Consider the following 25,595-nt stretch of genomic DNA (forward strand, 5'->3'; position numbering starts at 1 on the left):
TATATGCCAGACACTGTAGAAACCAGTCAGGTAAAAGCAAGGAACAACACACAGAAAATGCAGTTCAAAAGATGAAGGGAGCAAACTGGTCGGGGCCTTGGAAGGAGGAGTAGGGTTTCACTAGATAAAGAGATAGAAAATGGGCTTTTAAAGGTGAAGGTGGTATTTCCCTGCTTGGGGGTTCAGGTGAAGAAATGAATAAAAGTGGAGGAATCTTGCTGCGCAGTGTGTCTGTTGTACCAGACCCGGTGATGGCTGTGCACTCCTGCTAGCCATCTCGGGAGATCTGCGCCAGCCGTGCGGGGAAGGCAGAACTCCTCTGCTTTCCATCTCTCTCCCAGCAGGTTCCAGATTGTTCGTGGGGTGATGTGTCAGGAGACTTTCTTTTAGTAGGTTTTTAAGACTCCCCAGATGAAAGAATGAAATGGAAAACATGAATTATTTGCTTAGTATATATTTCTGTTTTGTTAATAATTGATCACAAAACAGTTACTTTGTAATAGTGTCAGGTATCTCATAATTATGTTTTAGGTAGAAGACAAAGTTGGACATATGTTTGATTTTGTGTACCAACCTCAGCACAGATTTTTTTTTCCCCCCTGGAATGTGGTGAAAAGGACATGGGTCTTCACTCTCATGCATGTAAAAGTTAGGCCTGCCATTCAGAAACTCCATAAAACGAAATTAGATTTGGAAGACTGGCCAAAGGGTTTTAATTGGCGGTCTTGGATTGTCCTCAAAATAGAGCTAAGAATTCTTTGATGGCAGACCTCTAGAAATGATAAAATATAATGCACATCTTTTATAATGCACAACTATAAGAAGGAAAGAAAACCTCAGAGACCAAGTAGTGAAGCTTGTGAGTTGACATTGTAGTGGCAGTGGGGCTAGCCTGGGGACAAGGCATGCTGACGTTGCTGGGGGCGGGTGGGGCGGGGATGTCATTGTTCATCAGACAAAGAAAGCATACCCAAGGCATTCTCAAGGTGGGAGTACGGAGCAGAGACTTCCTCAGAAAGAACTTCTAAGAGCTAGAGCTCAGTGCAGTGCTGGACCAGGAAAAAGCCCCCCCTCAAACTAGTCAGTTTACGTGTAGCCTTAGGCTCTGAATGTGGAGTCAGGTAGATTCCTTAACATGAACTATTGGCCTGTGCTCAGTGTGGACGTTTTCATTTATTTTATCTAAATATAAGAGAAACGCCCAAGTTAAGAAATTAACATTAAAAAATACTTCTGAAGCATGGATATAGCTCAGTGGTAGCAGCGCGTGCTTAGCGTGCACGAGGAACTGGGTTCAATCCCCAGTGCCCCCATTTAAAAAATAATAAATTAATCGAAAATAAATAAATAAGTGAACCTAATTACCTCCCCCTTCCCCACCCTCCTGAAAAAGTACTTCTCGATTGGTGCTGTATCTGGGGCATTCGACATTAAAAACATGTCTGTGTGTGAGAGGTGAGCCCTTAACCTAAGCTTTATAAGATATCTGCAGATAAAATTATGCTGACTGTAAGCTCATAATTAAAAATCACAGGATAAGAAACGAATTATTTACATCCCCCAGAATTTCAGTAATAGAACTATCACATATATAAATTATAAAATAATTGTATTTAAGGCAATGAAATTTATAGGCGGGTTCAAAAGTGTAAGAATAGAACAAAACAACAACAGAGAGAACATAACACCATGAAAAATGAACAAGCCGATGTGGAACAGGACTGTATAGAACTACTAATTAAAAATTTTAAACAGTCACTGAAATTACACCCTTATTGGATGGGTTAACAGTAGGTTAGACCCCTCTGAAGAGAAAACTAGTGATGTAATTAATGACAATATTAGTTAGAATCTGAAGAAATTACTGAGAACTCAGCAGGGAGAAATGCAGGGACATGAAACATGTAAAGAGGTTAAAAGACAGAGAGAGAAGAATCTAAACTTTCAAGATACTTCTACTAGAATTTGAAGAAAGATGATACAAAGGAAAAATTGGCTTCCATATGGCCATTCTGGAGTTACATTCTTTTCTGGTAAGCCTGTGATCCAGGGAGTAAATGGGTTTCTTGAGTTTTATGGGTCACTCTAGCAAATTAATCGAACCCAAGGGAGGAGGAGTTCATGGGAACGTCTGATCTGTAGCCGGCTGGTCAGAAGCACAGGTGACAACCTGAATTTGCGACTGGCCGCTGCCATGCAGGGAGGGGTCAGGAGGAGAACCTCCAGTCTGCATCCAGTTGACCAGAAGCACAGTGAACAACCTTGGCTTGCAACTGGCGTCTCAAGTCGGGGGACTGGGAGGGCAGGCTTGTAGGACTGAGCCCTTCACCTGTAGAACCTGATGCCATCTCCTGGCAGATAGTATCAGAATTGGGTTAAATTATAGGAAACCCAGCTGGTATCCAGAACATTGTTCGCTGGTAGCATGGAAAGCACCAGCCTCCATCCCCTCCCCACACACACACTGGTGCTGGGTCCGGAGCCTAAAAGAACTTACATGTAGTGAATTTTTAAAACATATATGAAAGTAATAAACACAAAATTCAACATAGTGATTACCTCTTAGGAGAGAGAAAAGGAAATGGGTTCGAGTAGGTATAATAATATAGGCATTATCTATCTCTGTCCAAAGAGAGTAAAAAAAATCTTAAAGAATATATATATAAGAAATTATGATTCAACAAAGCTGGATGGTAGGTGTATACATGTTAGTATATTAAAGCACTTTTTATGCTTGAAGTATTTCGTAATATTTTTAAAATAACACAATGCTAAATCACTTTATGGAAGAGTAGCAGAATTTTGGACTAAGTTAAGTGAGAAAATGAGCTGCTTTTTAGAATAAACAATAGAAGTATAATGTTATTGTTTACCACTTACTACTACTCCCTAAGAAAAAACACCCACAATCGTATGTTTTGACACAAGGAAACTAAAACCTTCATTAATACACATCCCTATGGGAGCCACTGGGTTTCATCTGTAAGCCTTAGGCATGTGTAGGTGAAAAAGCAAATTCATTGACCATCTAAACGATAAGGAAAGACAAAGAAAAGGAAAACCTAAGAGTAGCAAGAACTGTAAGTGTCTCAAGTTTTTGGCCTCACTGGTCCAAGACAAAGCTTTGGGTTTTTTTCCCCCAAAATAGAAAAAGCCTCATTATAAAGTAATTCATATTCTCTAGAAAAAGCCAGAAACACTGAAAAACTAATTTAAAATATCTTATGATTGTACTACCCAATAATCATGACTATAAATGTTTTAATATGTATCCTTCTATTCATACGCGTGTATAGCATTTACCCAAAAAAGCACATTTTGTTACCCCAAAAAGAAAAGGGAAAAGACCTCAGTCCTTGTCTTACCAGAAAGATAAAAATTCAGACAGGAGATGAAAGTGTTGTGTAGGGAAAGATTTTAAAGGCTTTATTAGCAAAGGGAAAGTACACCTCTAAGAATGGGAGGTCGGCTGATCCAAGGGCAGAGAGCGGCGCCGGTCTTTGGTCCCTTGCCTTGCACCCTCGCTGAGACGTGATCTCTTGATTGATAGGCGGCTCTTGCCCATGGAGCACTTAGTCATGCTCCTCCTCTTTTGCGCATGTCCTTACCCATGATGCACACAAAAAAAACCCATAATGGGAGCCTAAACTGCAATGCTAATTATATTACAATGAGCATTGGGTCTTGTCTGGTTAGGTCCTTGTTGCTACTGCACAGTTGCAGCTGTTGGGTTCTAACTGGTTTCTTGCTGGCTCTCATTTGGAGGAAGTAAAACCCCTTTATGCTGAAGGCAGGCATACCACCATCTTCCAACCATCCCCCTTCTCCTCCACCTTATCTACCTGATGTCCCCACTTACCTAACTACCTAACAATTCTACTTTTTTTTTTAACCTGCTTTTTATGTCCAGAAAAAAATCTGTCATATCTCTTTTATTGGCTCCATAGCATTATACTACTTTGTGGTCATGTCATAATGTATTTAACCAAACCACTGTTGGTTTTTCCAATTTTTTCTTATATGCAGTGCTGCAGTGAACACACTGCACATGCATCTGAGTACTCGTCCATTTCCTTGGGTAAGTTCCTAGAAGGAGATTGACTGGATCAAAGGGTACATAATTCATAGTAAGGCTCTTGGTATCAGTCAGGGTTCTCCAGAAAGACCAGCAGGCTGGAAACTCAGGCAGGAGGGGCTGCTGCAGTCTTGAGGCAGAATTTCCTCTTCTCCAGGTAACCTCAATCTGTCACTCCATATTAATAGATACTCGTTCTTTGTTGAATGTATATTTTGCATACATCTTTCTTAGTCTGTGTGCTTGCCTTTTTACTTTCTTCATGGTACCCTTTAATGAGGAAAATCTCTTAATTTTAATAGTAGTTTATGTAATCTTTTTTCTTTCATGATTTGTTCCCTTTTGAGTCCTCTTTAAAATCTTTGTCTACTAAACAGTATGCTTATATTTTCTTAGTTTTATTTTCTGTTTAAAAGTGGGAAAGGGAAATCTCGTTAAGCAAAATGTTTTCCCTGGAATCCTGTGTTGTAGGGTATTTTTCCAATTTGGATGTTTATCAATCCACCAAACATCCTTTTCTCCTGCTGGGAATGGTTCCTCTCCATTTTGGAGGAACTTCTAAGGCCCTGCCCATCATAGCATTCAACAGTCTGCCACAGATGTGAGCTCTTAACCCAGTGTAGGGAAACAATGATCCTTTTGCCTCTTGGCCACAGTGATTCGTCCACATGTGGCCTTGTGCCTGACCTGGAACAATCAGAGAGGTGACTGCAGAGCAGTTGGCAGCTGTGGTTCTAGCCCAGGGAGACTTCAGGACAAGAACATGAAGCCAATTCCACAAGGGAAGCAGAATGGAGAGACAAAGCAGGTCTTGACCATGTTGGGTCTTTGGCTCCCAAAAACTTAACCCCACCCAGCACCTTCCTGTGCTCGGTTTTGTGGCCCAGTACATTCCCAACATTTATTGAGATCTTTTTTTACTTCGGTTAAATTTTGAAATACATGTGCTTGAAAATGTGGTTCCATGGTTTTATGTTTGAGGATGTACCTCATGTCTCATTCTGGGGGATTCAGAATGTATGTCAGCATAGTAAAGTTCCTAAGAAACCTGCAGGAAAAGAAATCTTTCGGTCTTTATTTAACCCGATGATTCTCAAACTTTTGTTACTGAAGTATAGTTGATGTTCAGTATAAAAGTTACAGGTGTTAAATACAGTGAATCAAAATGTTTAAAGGATATACTCTATTTATAGTTATAAATTATTGGCAATCTTCTTTATGTTGCACAATATATCCTTGTAGCTTATTTTAAGCATAGTTGTTTGTACCTATTAATGCCCTACCTATATTGCCTCTCCCCCTCCCAGCTTCCTACTGGTAACTACTAGTTTGTATCTCTTTATCTGTGAATCTGCTTCTTTTGTTTGTTTGTTTGTTGAATTCACTAGTTTGTTGGAGTTTTTAGATTCTACATGTAAGTGATATCATATGGTATTTATCTTTCTGTCTGATTTATTTCACTTAGCAGAATACCCTCCAAGTCCATATATATTGCTGTAAATGGCAAAAATTTCATCTTTTTACGGCTGGGTATATTATTCCATTGTATATATAAATCAGTTCTTTATCCATTCATCTGTTGAAGCAAGTTAGGTTGCTTCCCTATCTTGGCAATTGTAAATAATGCTGCTATTAACATTGGGATGCATGTATCTTTTCAAATTGGTGTTCTTATTTCTTTCAGATATACACCAGGAATAGAATTGCTGGGTCTCATGGTAGTTGTATTTTTTGGTTTTTGAGAAACCTCCATACTAGTTTCCATAGTGGCTGCACCAATTTATATTCCCACCAACAGTGGACAAGGGTTCCCTTTTCTCTACGTTCTTACCAACATTTATTATTTGTGTTCTTTTGGATGATAGCCATTCTGACAGGTGTGAGGTGATACCTCATTGTGGTTTTGATTTGCATTTTCCTAATGATTGGCAATGTTGAACATCTTTTCATGTGTCTGTTGGCCATCTGTATTTCCTCTTTGGAAAAATGTCTGTTCAGGTCTTCTGCCCATTTTTTGAAAATTAGGTTGTTTGTATTTTTGATGTTGAGTTGTACGAGCTGTTTATATATGTTGGATATTAACCCCTTATAGGTCATATTATTTGTAAATATTTTCTCCCATTCCATAGGTTGTGTTTTCATTTTGTTGAATGTTTCCTTTTCTGTGCAAAAGCTTTTAGGTTTAATTCAGTCCTCTTTGTTTATTTTTGCTTTTATTTATTTTGCTTTAGGAGACGAATCCAAAAAATACATTCCTACAGTTAATGTCAAAGAATGTTCTGCCTATGTTTTCTGAGAGTTTTATGTTCCGAAACTTACTTTTAGCATGACTATTTTTTATTGCTCTTCTATTAATAGTTTATAGAATCTCGGACAGCAGATCATCAGTTTGGTAAATGCTGGCTCCTAGGCATGAAAACCTGACTGTAAACTGAGGAATGAAAAGTGCTTTAATCTCTGAGCAAGTTTTCAAAAAATGCTAACGTTTAAAGATTTATATGCAAATCATATGTTTCTTTTTTGAGGAGGGGCAAAGAGTCTTCTGATAAAGAAACAGCTAAAAGATAATTGAATGCAACCAATACGTGAACTTTTTTTCTCATACAGGTTAGCCAGTACACCTTCGCTATGTGCAGTTACAGAGAAAAAAAGTCCGAACCTCAAGAATTAATGCAGCTTGAAGGATACACAGTGGATTATACAGATCCCCACCCGGGTAATTCTTAGTTGAATCACTTCCCCTGCCTCTCACGTATTCATTAAATTCTCATAAATATCCTGTGTCTGTTCTCCATTTCAAATGCCACTCAATGACTGGTACATATTTCATTTATATACCTAGACAAGACTTGGTGGGATTTAAATTACATCTTTATGAGAGCTACTTAGTTTTAGCCGTAACTCATCACCTCTGTTATCTTAGTACAAGGATGAATGAAATATGTGAAAGTTACTGTAATAGAAACATTATATGAGAAATACCAGCAGTGCTTACAGAAGCTTCTTTACTGAAAAGCAAAAAAGTACAACAGACAGAAATAGGGAAAGAATTGGCTAATGAATTCCTATATGTTATATTCTACTCATTTTCTCTCCAACAACACATTCTTGTCCTTCTTTCCCTCCCTTCTAATATATTAATATAGTACTGGACACTTAGTGTCTGGGATTAATGAGTGAGTGAGTGAATGAATATGAATCAATGAGTTAATTAATATATGGAGATTAATGAAATTAATAAAGTGAGGTGAAGAAATATATAGATACTAGCAAATAGAGATTAAGAAACTAATATAAATAGATTAAAAATAGAAGTTTGTGATCCTGTTCACTAATCACTTAAAATGCAAGATACCTTCTCTGTGAAAGAATCTGGCAAAAGTAAAATACTATACAATGTAAGTATCATTTTTATCTTACACGTATTTTTTTCTGCTAGCCTGGTCATATATATTATCTCTGGCATATAGAATGAGAAATGTGCCAGCAGATAAGGACTCTCTTCTCTGGGGCATGAAATATCAGACTTTGCTCTGCATTCCCCTGGCGTAGGCTTGTCTGTCTGGCGGAATGCTGCTGTGTTATGAACTGTTCCTTAAGCTATTTTTAATTTCCAAAGTGATATGGAACTGAGAGTCTTTCTCTTATGGGTTCCCTTCAATCCTTGGATTGTGGATTTGAACCTCAACTGAAAATGATTTAAGGCATTGAGCTGCAGATACCAAGTCAGTTCTTTTCCATGAGACCATCTAGCGAGTGAGATTAAAACCTGCACGTTATGTAAGTTCTGACCAGTGTCATGTTTCCTCGACAGGCCTTCAGGGTGGTCAGATGTTCTTCAATGCTGTTAAAGAAGGAGACACTGTAATATTTGCCAGTGATGATGAACAGGATAGAATATTGTGGGTTCAAGCCATGTATCGGGCCACAGGCCAATCATATAAACCCGTTCCTGCCGTTCAAACCCAGAAGCTGAACCCGAAAGGAGGGACTCTCCATGCAGATGCTCAGCTTTGTAAGTTTCGTTGAAAAATAATTTGATTATCAATTAATAACCTTAATAAGATATAAAACTGTCTGAGGCAAATTTGTTCAGTATTGTAGTTTACATCACTAACTGATTCCTAATTGAATAAAAATAATTCATTTTAGTAGTCACAAAATCAGTTATCTATAATTTTTGACACAAACTGGGAGTAAACAGTGCCTGTGGTTTCCAGTCATGAATTTGCCAAGCACTGGGGTGGCTCTGGGAATCTCAAGAGCAGATAAGAAAATTCTCCAACTCCAAAAAAAAAAATAATAATAAAAGAACAGAAATACAAAACAGAAACAGACGCATAGGCATAGAATACAAACTTGTGGTTGCCAGGGGGGAGGGAGTGGGAAGGGACAGACTGGGATTTTAAAATGTAGAATAGATAAACAAGATTATACTGTATAGCACAGAGAAATTTATACAAGATCTTTTGGTAGCTCACAGTGAAAAAGAATGTGACAATGAATATATATATGTTCATGTATAACTGAAAAAGTGTGCTCTACACTGGAAATAGATACAACATTGTAAACTGACTATAACTCAATTGAAAAAAGAAAAGAAAAAAGAAAATTCTCCAAAACGTCTCAAAAGAAAATTTATTTTAACTTATTGTAATTTTAACTTGTGTGTTCTATAGGAATGGGGAAAGTATGGCAAAATCAAATAGGCATTGATAGGATTCCAGAATACCAAAATGATGAACCATCACTTTCTAGAGTTGTTCTCAACAACTAACAAGGATAACAGGGCTATTTTCTGTTATAGATTGAAAAAAAAAGTCATCAAGGCAACTTTCTTTTTCTAATGCCTTAATATTCATGTTAGTTTCTGTATGCTAATTTCAGACATTAAGAAGTACATTTTCCATTTTAATTTACAAGTAATTAATAACAAATTGTGTAATAATGATGATAGGAACATTTTCAAACTTAGCTTTAATAATCACTAAACCAAATGTTTTAACTTGTCACACTCCTTTCCAAAACTCCTCTGGTTCCTCCTGTCATGTAATTAATTAGTTTGTCTTTAACTATAAGCTCAAATTATGACTTTTCATTCAACACCCTTTTAATCTCAAGATTCAGCTCCAAGAGGGCAACATTTTGAGATTCATCATTGTCCTCTACTTTTCATCCATCAAACAATTACTTTCTGTTCTTTTTAGATACCCATTAACATTACATTCAGGCATCTTAAACAAAGGCACTTTCGGCCAAATAAAGATGGAATATGAACTCAACTCCAGTCTCCTCTGTGCTCTGGGTTTCAAAGTGTACATTTTCAAAAACTTAGCAGAATTCATCTTCAAGTGATTGTCACTTCATTCATAGTGTATGCAGTTTACAATTGTATTCCGTTTCTCCCTTCTGGCCCCTGTGGGCCATTCTGGTCATACATTCTACTTCTACACATGTTGTAAATCCCGTAATACACTGATATCATTACTATGCCTTGAACAGGCAATTACCTTTTAAAAGAATTTAAATAATAAGAGAAAATGTTATGAACTCAACGGCTTGGCTAAGTTATTTTCCCAGCACTTTTTATTGTCTTGAAGATATTTTACTTCTTGAAGGACTTCCCTCGCCTTTTCTTGTAGTGCTTTCCGCTTTTTTACGTATGAGAATGTCTTTCTTTTACCTTCGTTTTGAAAAACATTTTTCTTTCAGTACTTCAAAGACACTGCTCCACTCTGCTAACTTGCTTCTCCCCCACCCCGTCCCCATAAGAAATGTGCTATCACGTTTGTTTGCTCCTCTGTACATAGATGTTTTTTCTCCCTCTCTAGCTGCTTTAAAGGTTTTCTCTTAAACACTGGCAATTTGATTATGATGTGCCTTGCTGTGGTTTTCTCCACGAAAATGTTCTTGAGTTTTATTCTAGGACACATTTAAATGACTTGCAAGGAGTTTGGTCCTTGCAGGTTTTGTCAGGTGGGACCAAGTAGCCTCTAGTCGAGGATTGATTGTCTCCAGTTCTGGACCAAGATTCCTCTTAAGGACCCCCGCTGATGATCGGTGAAATGTGGGCTTTTGTCTTCTGGCTGTTGGGAACCAGCACTGTCACAGGCCCTGTGCGAGTCGGGGGCACTGTCCCCTCTGATCCTTCAGGGTGGTCTTCTCCCCCTCCTCAGATTGTTGCCTCATATGCAAGGGGTGGTCAGTATTCAACTGACTTAGAGAACGTGGCGGGGAGAGGGGACAGGGCTCTTTCCTGCAAACTCCATCCGCCTTGGTTTTTCTGAACTGTCAGCTCCATCTACTCAGCTCAGGGAGACCCCTAGCTCTTCCTGGGTTCTTCTTCCCTGAGCCACAGCTTTGAAAGTTTCTCCTGGCATTAACCTGATCAACTATAAGGCTCATCGTATTTTGTTCCCTGCGTCTCAGGAATCACTCCTATGTTTTATGATGTCCAAAGTTTTGAGAACTTTTAAAATATTTTTTCATGAAATTTTAGTTGTTTCAGGGAGAGGGTTAATCTTTTTTTTTTTTTTTAATTGAAGTGTAGTCAGTTACAAGGTATCAATTTCTGGTGGGATACAACGTCCCAGTCATACATATACATACATATATTCATTTTTATATTCTTTTTCATTAAAGGTTATTACAAGATATTGAACATAGTTCCCTGTGCCATACAGAAGAAATTTGGTTTTTATCTATTTTTATATATAGTGGCTAACATTTGCAAATCTCAAACTCCCAAATTTATCCCTTCCCACCCACTTTCGCCTGATAACCATAAGACTGTTGACTATGTCTACGAATCTATTTCTGTTTTGTAGATGAGTTCATTAGTGTCCTCTTTTTTTAGATTCCACATATAAGTGATATCATATGGTATTTTTCTTTCCCTTTCTGGTTTATTTACCTCATATTGGCAGATGATTATCTTTTTTGTAAGTTAGAGCAATATTTCTCTATCTCGGCATAATTATCATTTTGGGCAGATAATTCTTTGTTTCAGGGGTTTGGAGGGAGGAGGGCTGTTCTATGTATTATAGGATATTTGGCATCACCTCTGGCTGCTACCTACTAAATGCCAGCAGCAACCCATCCCTCGACCAAACTCCCCACCCCAGGTCTGACAACCCAAAATATCTCTAGAGACATGGCCAAACGTTCCAGGGGGCACGGACAAGGATGGGGAAGATTTACCCCCATTGGAGAACTGATGAATTACAGTAACTGGAAAATTACTTTTGGGAAAATGTCTCCCTCATTTGCTTGTGTTCCAGTATTTTTTCTTCGCATTCTAAGTGCAAGGAATACCCAGGGAGTGTGCTGATGTCACAACAGGTGTCATCCATCTCACAGAGTGGCAGGAAAAGTGGTTGGAAATCACGAGCCTAGGACATTAAAATCATGGCTACAAGATGCAGAATTAATGAATAAAGGATCTGGTAATCAGTTGATTCAGATATCCATATAATTTCCTTCTAACAAAACCTTCCTATTAGATAACAATGTATTGATTGGTCTTAGTGGAACTGAATTTTCTAGCCTCTTGACTGACTTGTTTAAGAAGCTGTACTTGTTCTAAAAAGCCAAACTTCCAGTTCTGTTAAGGGCTTTCTTGAATTCTGGGCTGTTAGTGAAGTTTTCTATCAGAGCAGACCTTGCTGTTTTATCTTTCTTTAAAAAAAAATGGAAAGGAGAGGAAATAAGAAAGAAAAATGTGTTTCTGCCTTGTGGGAATGAGAGTGCTGGCTGTGACCTCTCAGAGATGCCGCTGGACTGCCCCAGAGAGCAATTTTTTTTGCCTTTAGTCTTTTCCTCCCTTCCTTGAATCCCGTACTATTCCTTCTTCTTCTTTATTTTCTTTTTTCTTTCTTGATCATCTCTTGCAAGAACAACTTTTAGAGTCATTAATGGGAACAGAAAATAACATAAGATTAAAATGACTAGAAGTGTATACATTCCTAACCCATTTAAATATGTTTCTCATTTCTTTGCTGACCTATAGCTGGTAAGGGTAAGTATTTTCATGATTTTTTTTTCTGTTTTACTCTATTAAAATTTTTGTAGTTATAGGATTTTTTTGAAGTAATATGATCTTGCTTATAGTGTCAGTCTCCTGCTTTCTAGACAAACCCAGAATATTTACATTAACTTTACTTTCATGAAACCAAAGTATCTTTTTTGCCACAACAGAAAAGTAGGAACAACCTGGTATTTATCATTCACATGGGCCTAAAGGAAATGGCTATGAAGCTGTTACAATAGCATGCAAAAAAATGCTCTACAATGTTAAATGGAAAAATGCAGATTATATATGTGATAGTATTTCCACTCTGTCAAAAAACAATTTCAAAATATAGGTAGAATTATGCCTTAGATATTTATAGTGGATGAGTTTAATTGGAGGGACTAGTTGCTAATTTATTTCCTCTGTTTCCTGAATTTTCTTTGAAGTATCTATTTATAACTTAAAAAAGATAAAGCTCATTTTTAAAACTATGCATACTGAATGTTTAGGGATAGTCAGAATAAAATAATAAATGTATAAAATCTAACTTACTAGGGATAACAATGTTATCTTTTTTAAATTAAAAATTATAGTAGGTATTTATAGATTTATTCAATAAGCAGATCTGTTCTACTTCCTTATTTCTTTGACTTACAGGACATATAGATATTCTAGGGAAGAGGGTGAACTGAAGTGGGGTTGGGGGAGTGTTACCCAATTTTTCAGCTTCAAATAGTGCACTGCCTTTTGCCGTACTGACAGACGTTGATTGGTTAAACTATCCTTCTTTGCTGTCTCCAACAAAATACTATGCAGGCACCTTTTTGTTTTCATTTTTTCTCTCATTTAGGCATATAACATAATATGTATGTTATATAACACAATAGAACACAGACCTAGTTGACTTCCAACAATAAATTAATGTCAAAAATGAACAGGAATACTTACCTTCTTTTAAATTTTAAGCTAAATTTTTAAAAGATTCTTAAATCAGAGTGCAAACTTACATTTAATTTTATAAGTGAGTTCTCCTCATCTAATAAGTTGAATTTCACCCTTTATAAAGTATGTCCTATTTTACATTGAATATATTATTTCAAATAAATATTGAATATTGGCTTACTTTGCCTATGATTATAGGTCTGTGTGTATTGATTAAAATTGTCATCATGTAAAAATGCTACTTATTTATTATTTGCTGCAGAAAGCAGGATGTGTAAATCTATACATCCATTTTTAATCAATTTACCAAAACAAGCTAAGAAATTATTTGGATCAATAATAGAGGTGTGAACAAACTTCTCATTAATATATCTATCAACCATTTCTGCTAGGTCTTCTGCATAAAACATTTGTCCATGATTATACCAACCAGATAACTCTACATAAACATTTAAAATGTTAAACTCTTCACCTTAAAGGCTGTCAGGTGCTGTGAATAGAGAACTGATATGTCTCTGTGCCACATTTAACTTGCTGTAAATTTTTCAGCTCAGTGAGAGTTGGAGCTAAAAGGAAAGTCTAATCAAATGTGGGTAGTGGTCAGTACAGCTATAAGCAAACTCCTAAGCTTAGGATAATTTTAAAACACGTTATTGTATTTCAAAAGGTCCCTTTGCTGCTTAGTTTAGCTCAAGATTTTGCAGAGAAGGAGACAGTCTCTTAGCTAGCAGCATCCTCTTCTTCGTCCTTTTGGTGCTTGAGTCCCAGGCCTGGACTCTGAGGTCCTGAGTGGTCTCAGAGGCTAATAAATGACCTCCTCTTCTACAGTGGTCCCCTCACCCCTTACCCCAACTCTGCTTCTTCCGCTTTCCCTTTTATATCCCTGATCTCTCACACCACCAGGAAAAGGAAAAAAAAAAAAAGCAGCATTCTTAGCATCAGTTGCAAAGAAAAGAGAAACATTTCAGTTAATAATTTTTCCCCTTCTCACATTCTGAACTCTGACGTAAGTGCTCTTCCTGGGACTTGGATGCCTGAGCACACAGGAGCTGGCTGTGTTCAGCACCCACCAAATAGCCCTTCCGCTGCAGTGGGACCTGCCAGCTTGCTAATAGACCTCACGTGGCTTTCTCTGCTGGCTATTTTCAAGTCAATGTTAACTGTTTAAATTGATACTGCCAGCCTACTTACTATTCTTTTCTCTTGACTTCCAACAGCTATTCCCCTAATGAAAAAATTTTCAATTTCAGGCTCCATTTGAATAAAGCACCATAATTTCTCAAACCTATAGCGAATCATAGTCTTTCTCAATTTGGGTTTTATTCCATCCACGTTTACCACACCTGGTGACAGTACCACCTAAAGACGCTGGAGCATATATCTAACTGTTACCATAGAAACTCTCCACCAGTATCCTCAATTACCATGTCCCACATCTGTACTTAGTCCATAGGTTAATCATCACAATTTATGACAGTTTTGCAGGTACATTGTTTTAGCTCATATCTTGTTGGTTTCTTTGGATGATTTTCTTATATTGTTTCAGAAGACAAACTGAACTGAACTGAGTTGTCACTGAACATTTGGTAGTTTCATGAATAATTTTGTTTAAAACTGGTCACCATAGTTTTTGTTATAATAAACATCGATTGAAGATAATTGAGTATAACTCAGTTTTAAAGCAAGTTTTCCATTTGATCCAAATGATACCTCTGCGTTACCCTAATGGTTAAAGAAAGATACGTATGACCAGAGGAAACTACATGAAAATATTCTTTTATAAAAATAAGAAACTAGATATTTTAATGAGAGTTATTTTCTTATTTTACTTTAGTTCATGAGAGAATTTTAAAGTGAAAGATTTCTCACACAGGGTGATCAAAACTGTTGCCTTTTCAATTGATTTTTATTCATCAATTCATGGAAACTCGTGGTAAAATAGTGCATGGTGAAGTATATTTGCATAAAATATTTTGAATTGTGCTGATCAGACCTAGAAATGGAGTAGAGAGGCTTGTCTTCACAGCCTGTGTTTGAAGAAGGAATAATCCCAAAGAGTACATTTTACTTTCATAGAATTATAGCCCCGGAGAGATTGTAGATTGTTGTTGCTTAATAAAAATTTTAGTGGGTTTGTTTGCCTGTATATTTTTTCATTGTCAATAAACAGTCTGTGTTTGTGGCTTAAATTGCTATCATGAATATTGTTTTGATCATTAGTGGTAATTGCTGGAAAAGTACCTTTCCATTCATGTGTGCGATCTGGAAAGGCTTATCATGTTAGTAAATATACGGTTTAGAATTATATTTCGTGAGAAAAATACTTCATAAGGTAAATTCATTTTTAAAAATATGACAATCATAAAAATGAACTATAGACTTTTTTTTTCAGGAACTTGTACATTTTATTTAAAGACTGTATACCCATTGTTTTAAAATAAGAATTTGCTTTTACAAACCTTCATAGTAAAAGGAGAATTATGGATTTTTTCTCTGAAACTTGTTACATATCCTGTTCTCAACAGATAAACCATTAGTGGGTGTTATTTTTAACTTCTTGTTATGACCTTCTCTGGAGAAAGAAATAATGAATAAAATTCAGCAGATGTTTTATAAAACTAGTAATTTAATTTCATAAAGGTGGTACTAAAAAATTTTTTTTACACATAAATGGAAGGATGAAGATTCTAAGACAAATTCTTTAAAATACAAAATAATCTTTGATTTTATAATATGTGCACCTTGCGTTTTTCAATATTCTGCCTCTTACTCATTTAATATGATTTCACATTATCATATATTTAACTTTATATTAAAAGACTATCAGACATAAGTAAAATACAAAAGAAGTTGGATTGTCTCATTTCTCCGTTCAAGAAAAGCACTTTAGTTTAGTGTTCATCCAATTAATACTAATTTACCACATGTAATGTATTTAATCTCTCAGGTAAGTAATCATTAAATGCAAAAGAATACATATGCTACTTTCCCCAAAGAGCCGAAGCTCATACCTGACATCATCAATAAATGGCCATTCATTGCTTGCTTGCCGCAGTCACCTTTTGATATCTGTCATTGATGTGAGATATAAATTAGTTTGTGTATCTTTTTTTTTCAACATGGGATTCTGAAGACCCTTCAGCTTGAATTATATAGTTCTCCCATCCACAAGTATGGCTGAAAGTTGAACTTGACATGGATCAATAGGATCTGGGCTAAATATCTAAATGTGACTGATTATGTTAGCATCATGTCCACAGATCAATATTGAGTTTTATTATGAGCCTGACTCTATAATTGGGTTTAATCAATAAACTTTTGTCTCCTTTCCTTTGCAATTTTAGGGTTGTACCATATAGGGTTTTTAAAAACTACATTTAGCTTACATTTAGGACCCTGCTGCTTGTGATGACCAGAAATGGGATCTATCTGTGAATTTTAAGGAACAATGGAGCCTCGGCTCCACCATTGTGAGGAGAGCCCACTTTTATCTTGATAACTGATTGCTTGCCCAATACGCGCTACCATCTCTAACGGAGCTAATGTGGTAACACCCCAGCACTCCTTTGGGGTGGTCTGTGGCTCTCCTCTCTCTCTCTCTCCTTAGCAAATAACTCACATTGAAGACTTTGACAAAACATACCATTAATGAAAGCAATCATAAAAGCTTGCCTTTTGATAAACCCGCAGGGTCTATAGGCGTTGAAAGATGCAATCTGGAAAGAACAATAAATTTGGGCCTTTGACTGAAGTGCCATTTGGGACGTTGTGCTTTGTCTGCATATTTGCACAAACACGATGCTCCCTTTTTCGTATGTCTTAAACTCGAAGCCTGAGAGCATTCATTGCCATTTCTACATTAAACTTAGTCCCATTAAAAGCTCCCTACAAAAAAGACTGGAAGTGATCCAGCTGAAGCTAGTGTGTTCATTTCTGCCCTAGTTTGCCATTTGGAAAGCAGGCATCCAGCCGTCTTTGTGGTTTGTTTTTTGTTTTGTTTTGTTTTGTTTTAGTATGAATAGGCCTGGGTTCTTTTCCAGGCAGTTCCTTCAGTAAATATAGACTTTAAATGCACCAACTTTTCTTAAAATTGGCAGAAAAAAAAAAAGGTTATTTCTGAGATGGATATTTGAAGTAGCTTTGAATGAAAATAAAATTTCCTCATGCCAAATGATGGGCAGATTTTTCCCTGTCATTTTTATTTAAGCTCCTCCCAAAATTGCAATTTACATTAATAAGCTGAATTCTTGGCGCCGTATTTTATGCCACGGAGGATAGTCTTCTGTCATCACGAGGCATACATTTTGTGTTATTTAAAAACCACCATTGTGGTAGAGTGTGTGCTTAGCTGGATTCAATCCCCAGTCCCTCCTCTAAAAATAAAAAAAGAAATAAACTTAATCCCCCTGCCCCCTCAAAAAAAATCTGAAAATAAAAATTAATTAATTTTAGAAACTTAATACCATTACCCATTATTAAATCAGAAAAATAAATGTATTCAACATGCTTTTCTGAATTTACAGATGCAGACCGTTTTCAGAAACATGGGATGGATGAGTTCATTTCTGCAAATCCCTGCAAGCTTGACCATGACTTCCTTTTTAGAATACTGCAGAGGCAGACTTTGGATCACAGACTGAATGATTCCTATTCTTGCTTGGTTAGTACAAACCTGTCTGTCTCATCCGCTATAGGTTAGAGTGAAAGATTTTTAAAAGTGAGAAATAGTTGCCATGAAGCGACCTATTATCCACGACTCGTCTAATAACTATAGTTGGAGTTTAGGGGTAAAGGATCCCAATCGATTGCTTCCCAATTTGAAAATTATACACTTGAAGACCACTGCTGTGCCACTCAATAGACAGGAGAATGGACTCGGACAGACCCTGCTGAACTGTGGTTTCTCGGTCCCTCCGGAGAAGGCGGAATGAAAATAGAAGGCTTGGATAAAGATTAAAAAATCCTCTGTGCTAGGATTTGCTGACACCTGTATAGACATCTTAAGGTTTAAATTCTGCTCACCAATGTTGATATTGTTCATGTCTCTCTTTTGTTCCTAGAAAGACAGCCTAAGGGACAGAAGGGAGAATCAGTGGGATAAACAATATGACAGGGGCTCTTGTAACAGAGGAAAGCTTTAGTGTCATCTAAGCCTCCGAAGATCATTTGAATTCCTTAAAAAAAAAAAAAGGAATTAGATCAAGTAGCTAAACTGCTACCTTGTTTGTACTTAAACCAGCCAAAATTTAGGATACAAAGTATAATTTACATTTGGAAGGAATACTTGACTCCTCAGAATGTGAGCATTCAACTATAGCCTAAGAAGCATATGTGCCTTTAAATTCAAGGATTTATTTTCTTAGTGGCAATTCCTCTGGAATTTTTCCAGCCAGAATATGCCTGTTTCTATCACTGCTAAGTCTTTTGGCTGCTGAATGTGGCAGCTGCATGCAGTGAAGTTACACTTTCTTAAAAATAAGGTTTTAGACGGGATGTGCCCTCAGCACATCAGAGATGTTTCAGTAGACAGGAAGAAACGAAACAGCGTGCTGCTGTGATCACACTGAGCGTTCATTAATTCACTTATAGACTCTTTACAAAGTGTCATTCAACATGTAATTGTGTAGCTGAAACCAGATCCAGCCCAGACTTTACAATTACACGGAGAGTAAAACGAGTCATCACAAAACGCTATAATGAATTTCCATGGAGGAGCCCACAGAGTGAACCTCAATAAGGAACACCTTCCTCCTGGATTCCACTCAGTGGGGTTAGTTACTGAATTGCCAAAAGTTATTTCGATTATGTGGATGACCCCACATGTATACGGAGCATGAGGAGAACCCTTCAGTGTCTTCCACTGCACCTAGACGGTAGGTGCGATTAGAGAGAGTGTTTGAAGGACAGGGTGACGCTGGATGTAAGTCATGGCTCAGCAGCTGATTTGCAGGATGGTTTTGATTAATTCACTGACCATCTGTGAACTTCAGCTTATATATCTGTAATGTGAGCTCATAATACCTACCAAGCATGATGGTTCCAAATACTAAAGATTATATGGAGTATGTCTAGTGCAGTGCCTGCACCATTGCTATAGGAATGATATTCTGGTCTTCTTTTTTCTCCTCTTTCTTTATTTCCCCCCCTAATTGCAGTGTCATCTTCCTGCATTTCTCACGATTCTTTTCCTTCTCTTGCACAATTATACTGCCCCTTAGGAAAACTCTCCATTCCCTCTTCTTTCTCTTTTTTATCTTGAATTAATCCATGTAATCCACTGAAACATTTTATAAACCGGCTCAACCCCACCCTGTCCTCCCGTGTTAGCCAAGCAGGCTGCCTACTGTTTTAGTCCACACACACCCCCACCCTAACATCTCATTTCAAGAGAGACAGAAACTACGCCTATAAAACATTAACTTTGTTCTATTGGTCATAAAAGGACAATAAAATGGGAACAATATCCTCAATATTTAAATCCCCAAATAGCACATGTTTTCCCTGCTAGACTTACTGAAATTCTCTTTATTTACTTTGTAATATCCTTTTGGGAACCGGGCAATCTCAGCTAGCATGTCTGCTTTACCGTATTCTCTTTAATTGATTCATATAGAGATTGAAGGTTTTTTTGGAATGTCATTCTTTGTGACTGACAGTTTCAATGCTGTGACTAAAATTTGATTTTGAGTGACAGTGGAGAAGAACACTGCCCATGGCTCACTGTGGCAGTAACGAGAGGTCTGTACTGTTGCCAGGGTTCCAAATCCATTCCCAGATTGATGCTCCTAGCTCTCCTGAAAACAATATGAAACATACTAATAAAATAAAGTCAGGAGACACTGTGATGCAGCTTCTGCTTATAATGCCTCATAGTGCCAACAGCAAAGCAAAATCTTTTTTTGTTTTTCTTTTTCCCTTTTGCAGGGTTGGTTTAGCCCTGGCCAAGTCTTTGTGTTAGATGAGTACTGTGCCCGTTATGGCGTGAGGGGCTGTCACAGACATCTCTGCTACCTGACAGAACTGATGGAACATTCAGAAAATGGTGCTGTCATTGACCCAACCCTGCTCCATTACAGCTTTGCATTCTGCGCCTCTCACGTGCACGGCAACAGGTATTTTTTTTTTTTTTACTTGCAAACACGCAGTGAAATGTGGAGGGTTGACTTGGGAAGAGAGAAAAATGTACTTTACCGTGATCACCTAGTAACAGATTTTAAATAGCAAATGCTTCTTGCAAGAGAGAGAGAGAGAGAAAAAAAAAAAAACAACCCACAAAGGAAAAATGTACATCAACATGCTGTTGATTTAGGTTGGCTGCACTTTATGTTTCTTTTTGCCATTAAAGCCACTTGAAACACAGAGGGAGAATAGCTGTGAGATTAGAAGTTGCCTTTTAGTTCTGACGTACCACCTTGCAGTAGGGTCTGCAAAGCTCAAGTGTCCTCCGTATTTCTACTGTAATGCATATGTATGTCTGGGGAGGGCTTGTGATAGGTTTGTATGTACCTAATGATTCTTGCTTTTCCACTGTGGAATAAGCTTTCGTTGATAAAGCAAGATAGGCAATGAGTTTATGTAGAGTCTCCTCCCAGCCCCTTCCCTAATCTACACTCTAGGAACGAATGTCCCCTTTTGGTCTCTGAGCCAGTGACCTCACCTCTCGCTTTACCAAAAGGGAAAAAAATTTCACCTAATGCAGACACCCACAACTGGATACCTCTGAACTTAAAAATCTCTCCATGTGACTCGCTCACTTCTCTCAATCTTGTTCCAGGGAACCTTCACCAGACAGGGCTCCTCCCACAAAGGCGGACCCCCTTAATCTCATCCCCTTTTTCATCATGCTTCCACCATTATCCATCTTTCCCTCTTTCTATTTCCTTTCTTCCCACAAGCCTAAGCATCCCCTAGCCTCACAACGTAACGGAGTGGTGATCCTTATTGACTCGGAGAGGTAAGACAAGTTTCTGCGTCCAGTTGTGTCTCCACTGCCCGGTCTATCAGAAAGACAGAAGACGGTAACTCTCAGAAGTCACAGGCTGTGAAGGGAGGCTATATAGCTCAAGTGGTAGAGAGCATTGTTAGCACGCAGGAGGTTTGGGGTTCAATCCCCAGTATCTCCTCTAAAAAATAAACACATGAATAAATCTAGTTAACTCCCCTCTGAAAAGGTAAATAAATAAAAATAAGAGAAGTCACAAGCTGTGATAAGAATTAACTACCCTTGTAAATGGTCAAAAAAAAAATGTTAAGGGATAGTTTACATTGTCTTAAGTCCTATTATCCTGTTAAGATACTCTTATCTTCCCGACCAAACTCCTCTCACCCTTTCCCCAGCTGGCGTCAGGCTCCCAGCTCCCAGCTCCCAGCTCCCAGCTGCTCACCTGCCAGGGAGGCTGCAGGGAATGGGTGTGGCCGAAGGACCTCACCCAGGAGCCTCTCCTCCAGCTTCGGTCTCCTTCCTCTCACGGGAGAGTCGGTGCTGTGGAAAAGCCAAGATCCTTGTGCTGCTTTCAGTGCCGCTCCTCGTACCGGGTGCAGCCCTCTGGGCTCTCCTCTTTCTTATTTTTTTTTTACTATTATAATCTCTTCTGGCCGTCCCTTGGCTGTCAGTTCCTGTTTCTCCAGACCCCATGTGAGGTATAGGGTTTTCTCCTCACCTCTGTTCTTGAACTTGCCCTCTTCTTTCTGAGAATTTTTCTACTTCAGTGAAAAATTCTACTTCGGTGATCTTGCCACTTCCCACAGCTTCAATGGTGACCTCTCTTTATACAGATAATTGCAACCCAGTTATAATCCTCAGTGACAGATCTCTCTCTGCAACCGGCAGCTTGAACGTTCTGCTGACGCTTTAAACTCCCCAAGTTTAAAGTGAAATCCATCATCTCACTAAACCAGCTGCGGTACCTCTTTTAGCTCCCAGCAGAGCTCCTGACGAAAAAAGTTAACACTCCTGGCGCAAAGTAAGTGTTCAGTGAATATTTGATGAGTGAACACATGACATTATTATTTCTGTTAATATCACTTCCATTAATGGCCCATTCATTTCTCTTTTCCTTTTACTTCCTAGCCCCGTTTTGTTGCCAATGTCAACATTCTGCCTTACAGCGCTTCTCAGATGTGTCTCTCTTTTACCATTTCCACGATATCTACGCTAATTCTGACCTTCATTTTTTCTTGCTTCTCTGTCTTTATGCGTCTCTCTACTGCTTTCTCCTCCCCACCGTCGTCTGGCAATCACCTTCAAAATGACAGGTTAACTTTCGCCACACTCCCTTCCAAAACCTTTCGGTGATTGTTGTTTCCTTAATAAATTAAAAATAAATTGCAAGCTGCAGTGTCAGGGTTCTGTCACGTTCTAGCTACCCAGTCGGAAGTCCTGGTCTTCTCTGCATAATCTTTGCCCCAGACAACCTGTTAATCCTCCCTGTAATGTTTCTCTTGTTCTGAGTTTTTCACAGTCAGGTGTCACAAAAGTCCTCGAAGAAGACTCCTGTTGATGCAGTCAGACACAAGAAACCTTTTCTCTGTAGTTACAAACTCTATCTTCTATACTTGTATACTAAATACACACGCTCACGGCTGCTTCTATTGTACGAGATCATATTTTGAAGGCAAAAACTGCTTCTCATTCACCTATTATCCTCTGTAAACCTCAACACAGTACCTTGCACATTGTGGGTCCAAGAAAAAGTACCTGTTGAAATCCCCACTGTTGCCTTTTCTCACGCTACCGTAAAATAAGACTGGTCCTAATCTCAGAATCTATTCGGCCTTTCACCTTATTATGGAACTCAGCCTCAAAACGAGGGGTGTGTTACAGAGTTCAGCCCTACTGTTACCCCAAGCTAAACCCTCTGCACTCAGCAAATCTTGGGGTGGGTGGGAAGCAGGTTAAGCAGGGGACAGTCAGGACAACAGCATGGATATTCTTTGACAGTCCAAGTGAGGGACCACTGTGGTAAACCTGTCTCTTACCTTGCCAGACTGTCTTAACTCCTCCTGAACAATGGGTGGCAAAAGCTAGGCCTCCCAGTGTTAGGCAGCACTTTGAAATGCTAAAGAATAAGAAGGTTGCAGACCCAGAGAGTACTGTGTGATCAGATTGCTTTAGTCATTAACACAGAAAGGTAAAATTAAGTTGAGAACCTTAAGCAGAAATTCAGCTAATGTGCGCCCTCCCCAACATGTGTGTGTTTGAGACACGTTTTAATGGAAAGTTACTGAGGCAACTGGGAGCTGCTGCCACTGCCTCAGAGGCAGCCTGATTTGAATCTATAGGTTGCCATAGTTACTTCTATTCTGTAAACTATTGTTTTCCTTATGATGGCCCACCGTAAAGTGCAATGCAAGGTATGTTTAGATGTCTATGCATATATTACAGTTAATATTACACATCAAACCCACTTTCCAGGTTGAAATATGTATGTATTCAGGTATCTCTGGGTGGCTTTTTAGAACAGAATTTTGAGTCAGGCTCTGATTCAACGTTTAGGTCACACGGAGCGTAAGAAAAAAGAAAGGGAGTGTAGGTTTTAGGGAAATTTGAAACTCAGCTGAAGGTACAAGTCTTCCAAGATAAGCTGAACGATGTGCTGTTTCCTATCATGTTAAGAGTCCAACAGGTGCCATTCAGAGACACCACGCCGTCACACTGAAGGAATTCAAAGGGGCAACAGATCTCTACTTGAATCTTGGCTCTGAAATTTGCAAACTGACCCGTGTTGGGCAAATCACTTTACCTTTCTGAATCTTGGCATTCTCATGTGGAAAAAGGGAAATAGTAAGGTAAAGGTACTGGTTAATTAGAAAGTACTGTCTCAGTACTGATTAGTTGTTATTCTAATAGGTTTGCCTTTGTCAGCCAGCCACAAGGATGTACATTGCCAGAGAAGGGGAAATGTGAAAAATAGGTAGGTAGAGCTACAATGCCTCATGCTAAGTGGAGCTATTTCAGTGTGTATGTAATTATTCTCTCGGTGTCTTTGCTGGTAGAATATTCTGAGTTTCAGCAAGCTCCCCTTGTGGAAATAAGCTTCTCTCATCCAAGTCTGTGGCGTCTGATATTTACACAGACTTTCGTTAAAATTACCGTCACTGTCAAGTCTGACTCTTCTACAGTGTTTGCCCCGGTCTCTCTTTATGATCATTTTTCCATCTGTCAAGACACATTCAAAGAGTCGTCTTGCTCATTACCTGAACTACCTCTGTCAAAAATTCAAAAGGACTGAAAAATTGTGCTGAACACTGGAATTTGACACAACATTGTAAAATGATTATAAATCAATAAAAAATGTTAAAAAAAAATTCAAAAGGAAAGAAGGCTGCCTTTTGTTACCGACGGAAGCGAAGGACAGCAGCGCTGTCTGGATCTGAATCGTTTCCAGGAGCGCATCCTGTGACACAGCGCTGAGGGCTCTAGGTGTGTTCCCTCGGTGCGGGCACAGCCTTTCTGAATAGCACTCTGAGTGCTTCAGGGATAAAAGAGTGGAGTTAAACAGAAAAGGTCTGGCTGGTACTAAGACTGAGGAAGAAGGAGAAAAAGAAAAGAAGAAAGCAAGAAGTGAGTCAAGGACAGAAACCGACGCACTCCTGCAGCAGGGTAGCCACGCACGGCCGTGAACAACACAGCCACTCGCTCAGCCTTAGTGCCGCTCGAGACCAACGGGAAGGACAAAAGAGACTTTCAGAGACAATGCACGACGGGGCAAAGTTCTAGGTTGAAACGCGTGGTTAGACATCTTGGTTTTGTAAGTCAGGCTGAGGGTGGAGAAACTAAAGCAGCAACACAAAAGGGCTTTTATGTGCCTGTTAAATGTAAGATAACGCAATGTAGTCACTGACTCTTGTCTGGTTCAGTAGGGCCATCTTAGAGCTGCAACGCCGCAGCCAGCTCAGATGTGCTAGCTTTCAAGAACAAGGCACAGGGAATACAGCATGACTGTGGTTCATATACAAAGTAATCCCTATTTTCTGTGCATTCCGGGGCATATCACAGAGTAGTAGGCACCTTTTGTGGGCATCAGTCGAGTCATCGTATCACCGTACCTCCGTCTTCAGAGATGATGATATTACCTCCTACCTATCACTTCAGAAATCATGCCTCAACTTCCTGCCTCTAATTTTGGAGACAAGGATGCATTTTTTGAGTAAAATCAGAGATAATTGCACCAAATAGTTTCATCAAGAATGTTCATTACCACTTCTTAATTCTAGTCAATACATGACTTAGAGAAATTGAGTATAAATATCAAAAATGCCCATTGTAAATCTAGAGACTGACTCATTTCTGGGACAGGTGTGCAACCGGATGAAATGTCATAGCAAGACTGAACGTACATAGTGTGGCTGATCTGACAGATTTTATCCCATGTGCTACATGTGCAAGATGGAAGGGACCGTTGTCAATGCCTGGCTTTTAAATATCCACTGAGGAATCTTTTTTGATTCGATCAGAAACTATAGAACAAATCCCACTCTCCCAACAGTAATATCCACCTCCACCCAACCTGGAGTTCAGTCCTAAAGATAATGATGCCTTTCAAAATAAGACAGACAAGAACAGAA

General features: G+C 38.5%; 1 protein-coding gene across 8 annotated transcripts in view; it reads left to right on the forward strand.

Moving 5' to 3' along the window:
- Positions 1-25,595, forward strand: part of CADPS2 (calcium dependent secretion activator 2) — a 447,742-nt gene that overhangs the window by 292,457 nt on the left and 129,690 nt on the right. For all 8 annotated transcript variants that reach the window (XM_072964582.1, XM_072964580.1, XM_072964581.1 and 5 more), the window contains 4 exons: positions 6,683-6,791; positions 7,890-8,090; positions 17,552-17,688; positions 19,953-20,140. In XM_072964582.1, the coding sequence (XP_072820683.1) occupies positions 6,683-6,791; positions 7,890-8,090; positions 17,552-17,688; positions 19,953-20,140 (635 nt within the window). The remainder of the gene's footprint in view (positions 1-6,682; positions 6,792-7,889; positions 8,091-17,551; positions 17,689-19,952; positions 20,141-25,595) is intronic.

Source organism: Vicugna pacos, chromosome 7 (assembly GCF_048564905.1).
Source record: "Vicugna pacos chromosome 7, VicPac4, whole genome shotgun sequence".
NCBI lineage: Eukaryota > Metazoa > Chordata > Mammalia > Artiodactyla > Camelidae > Vicugna > Vicugna pacos.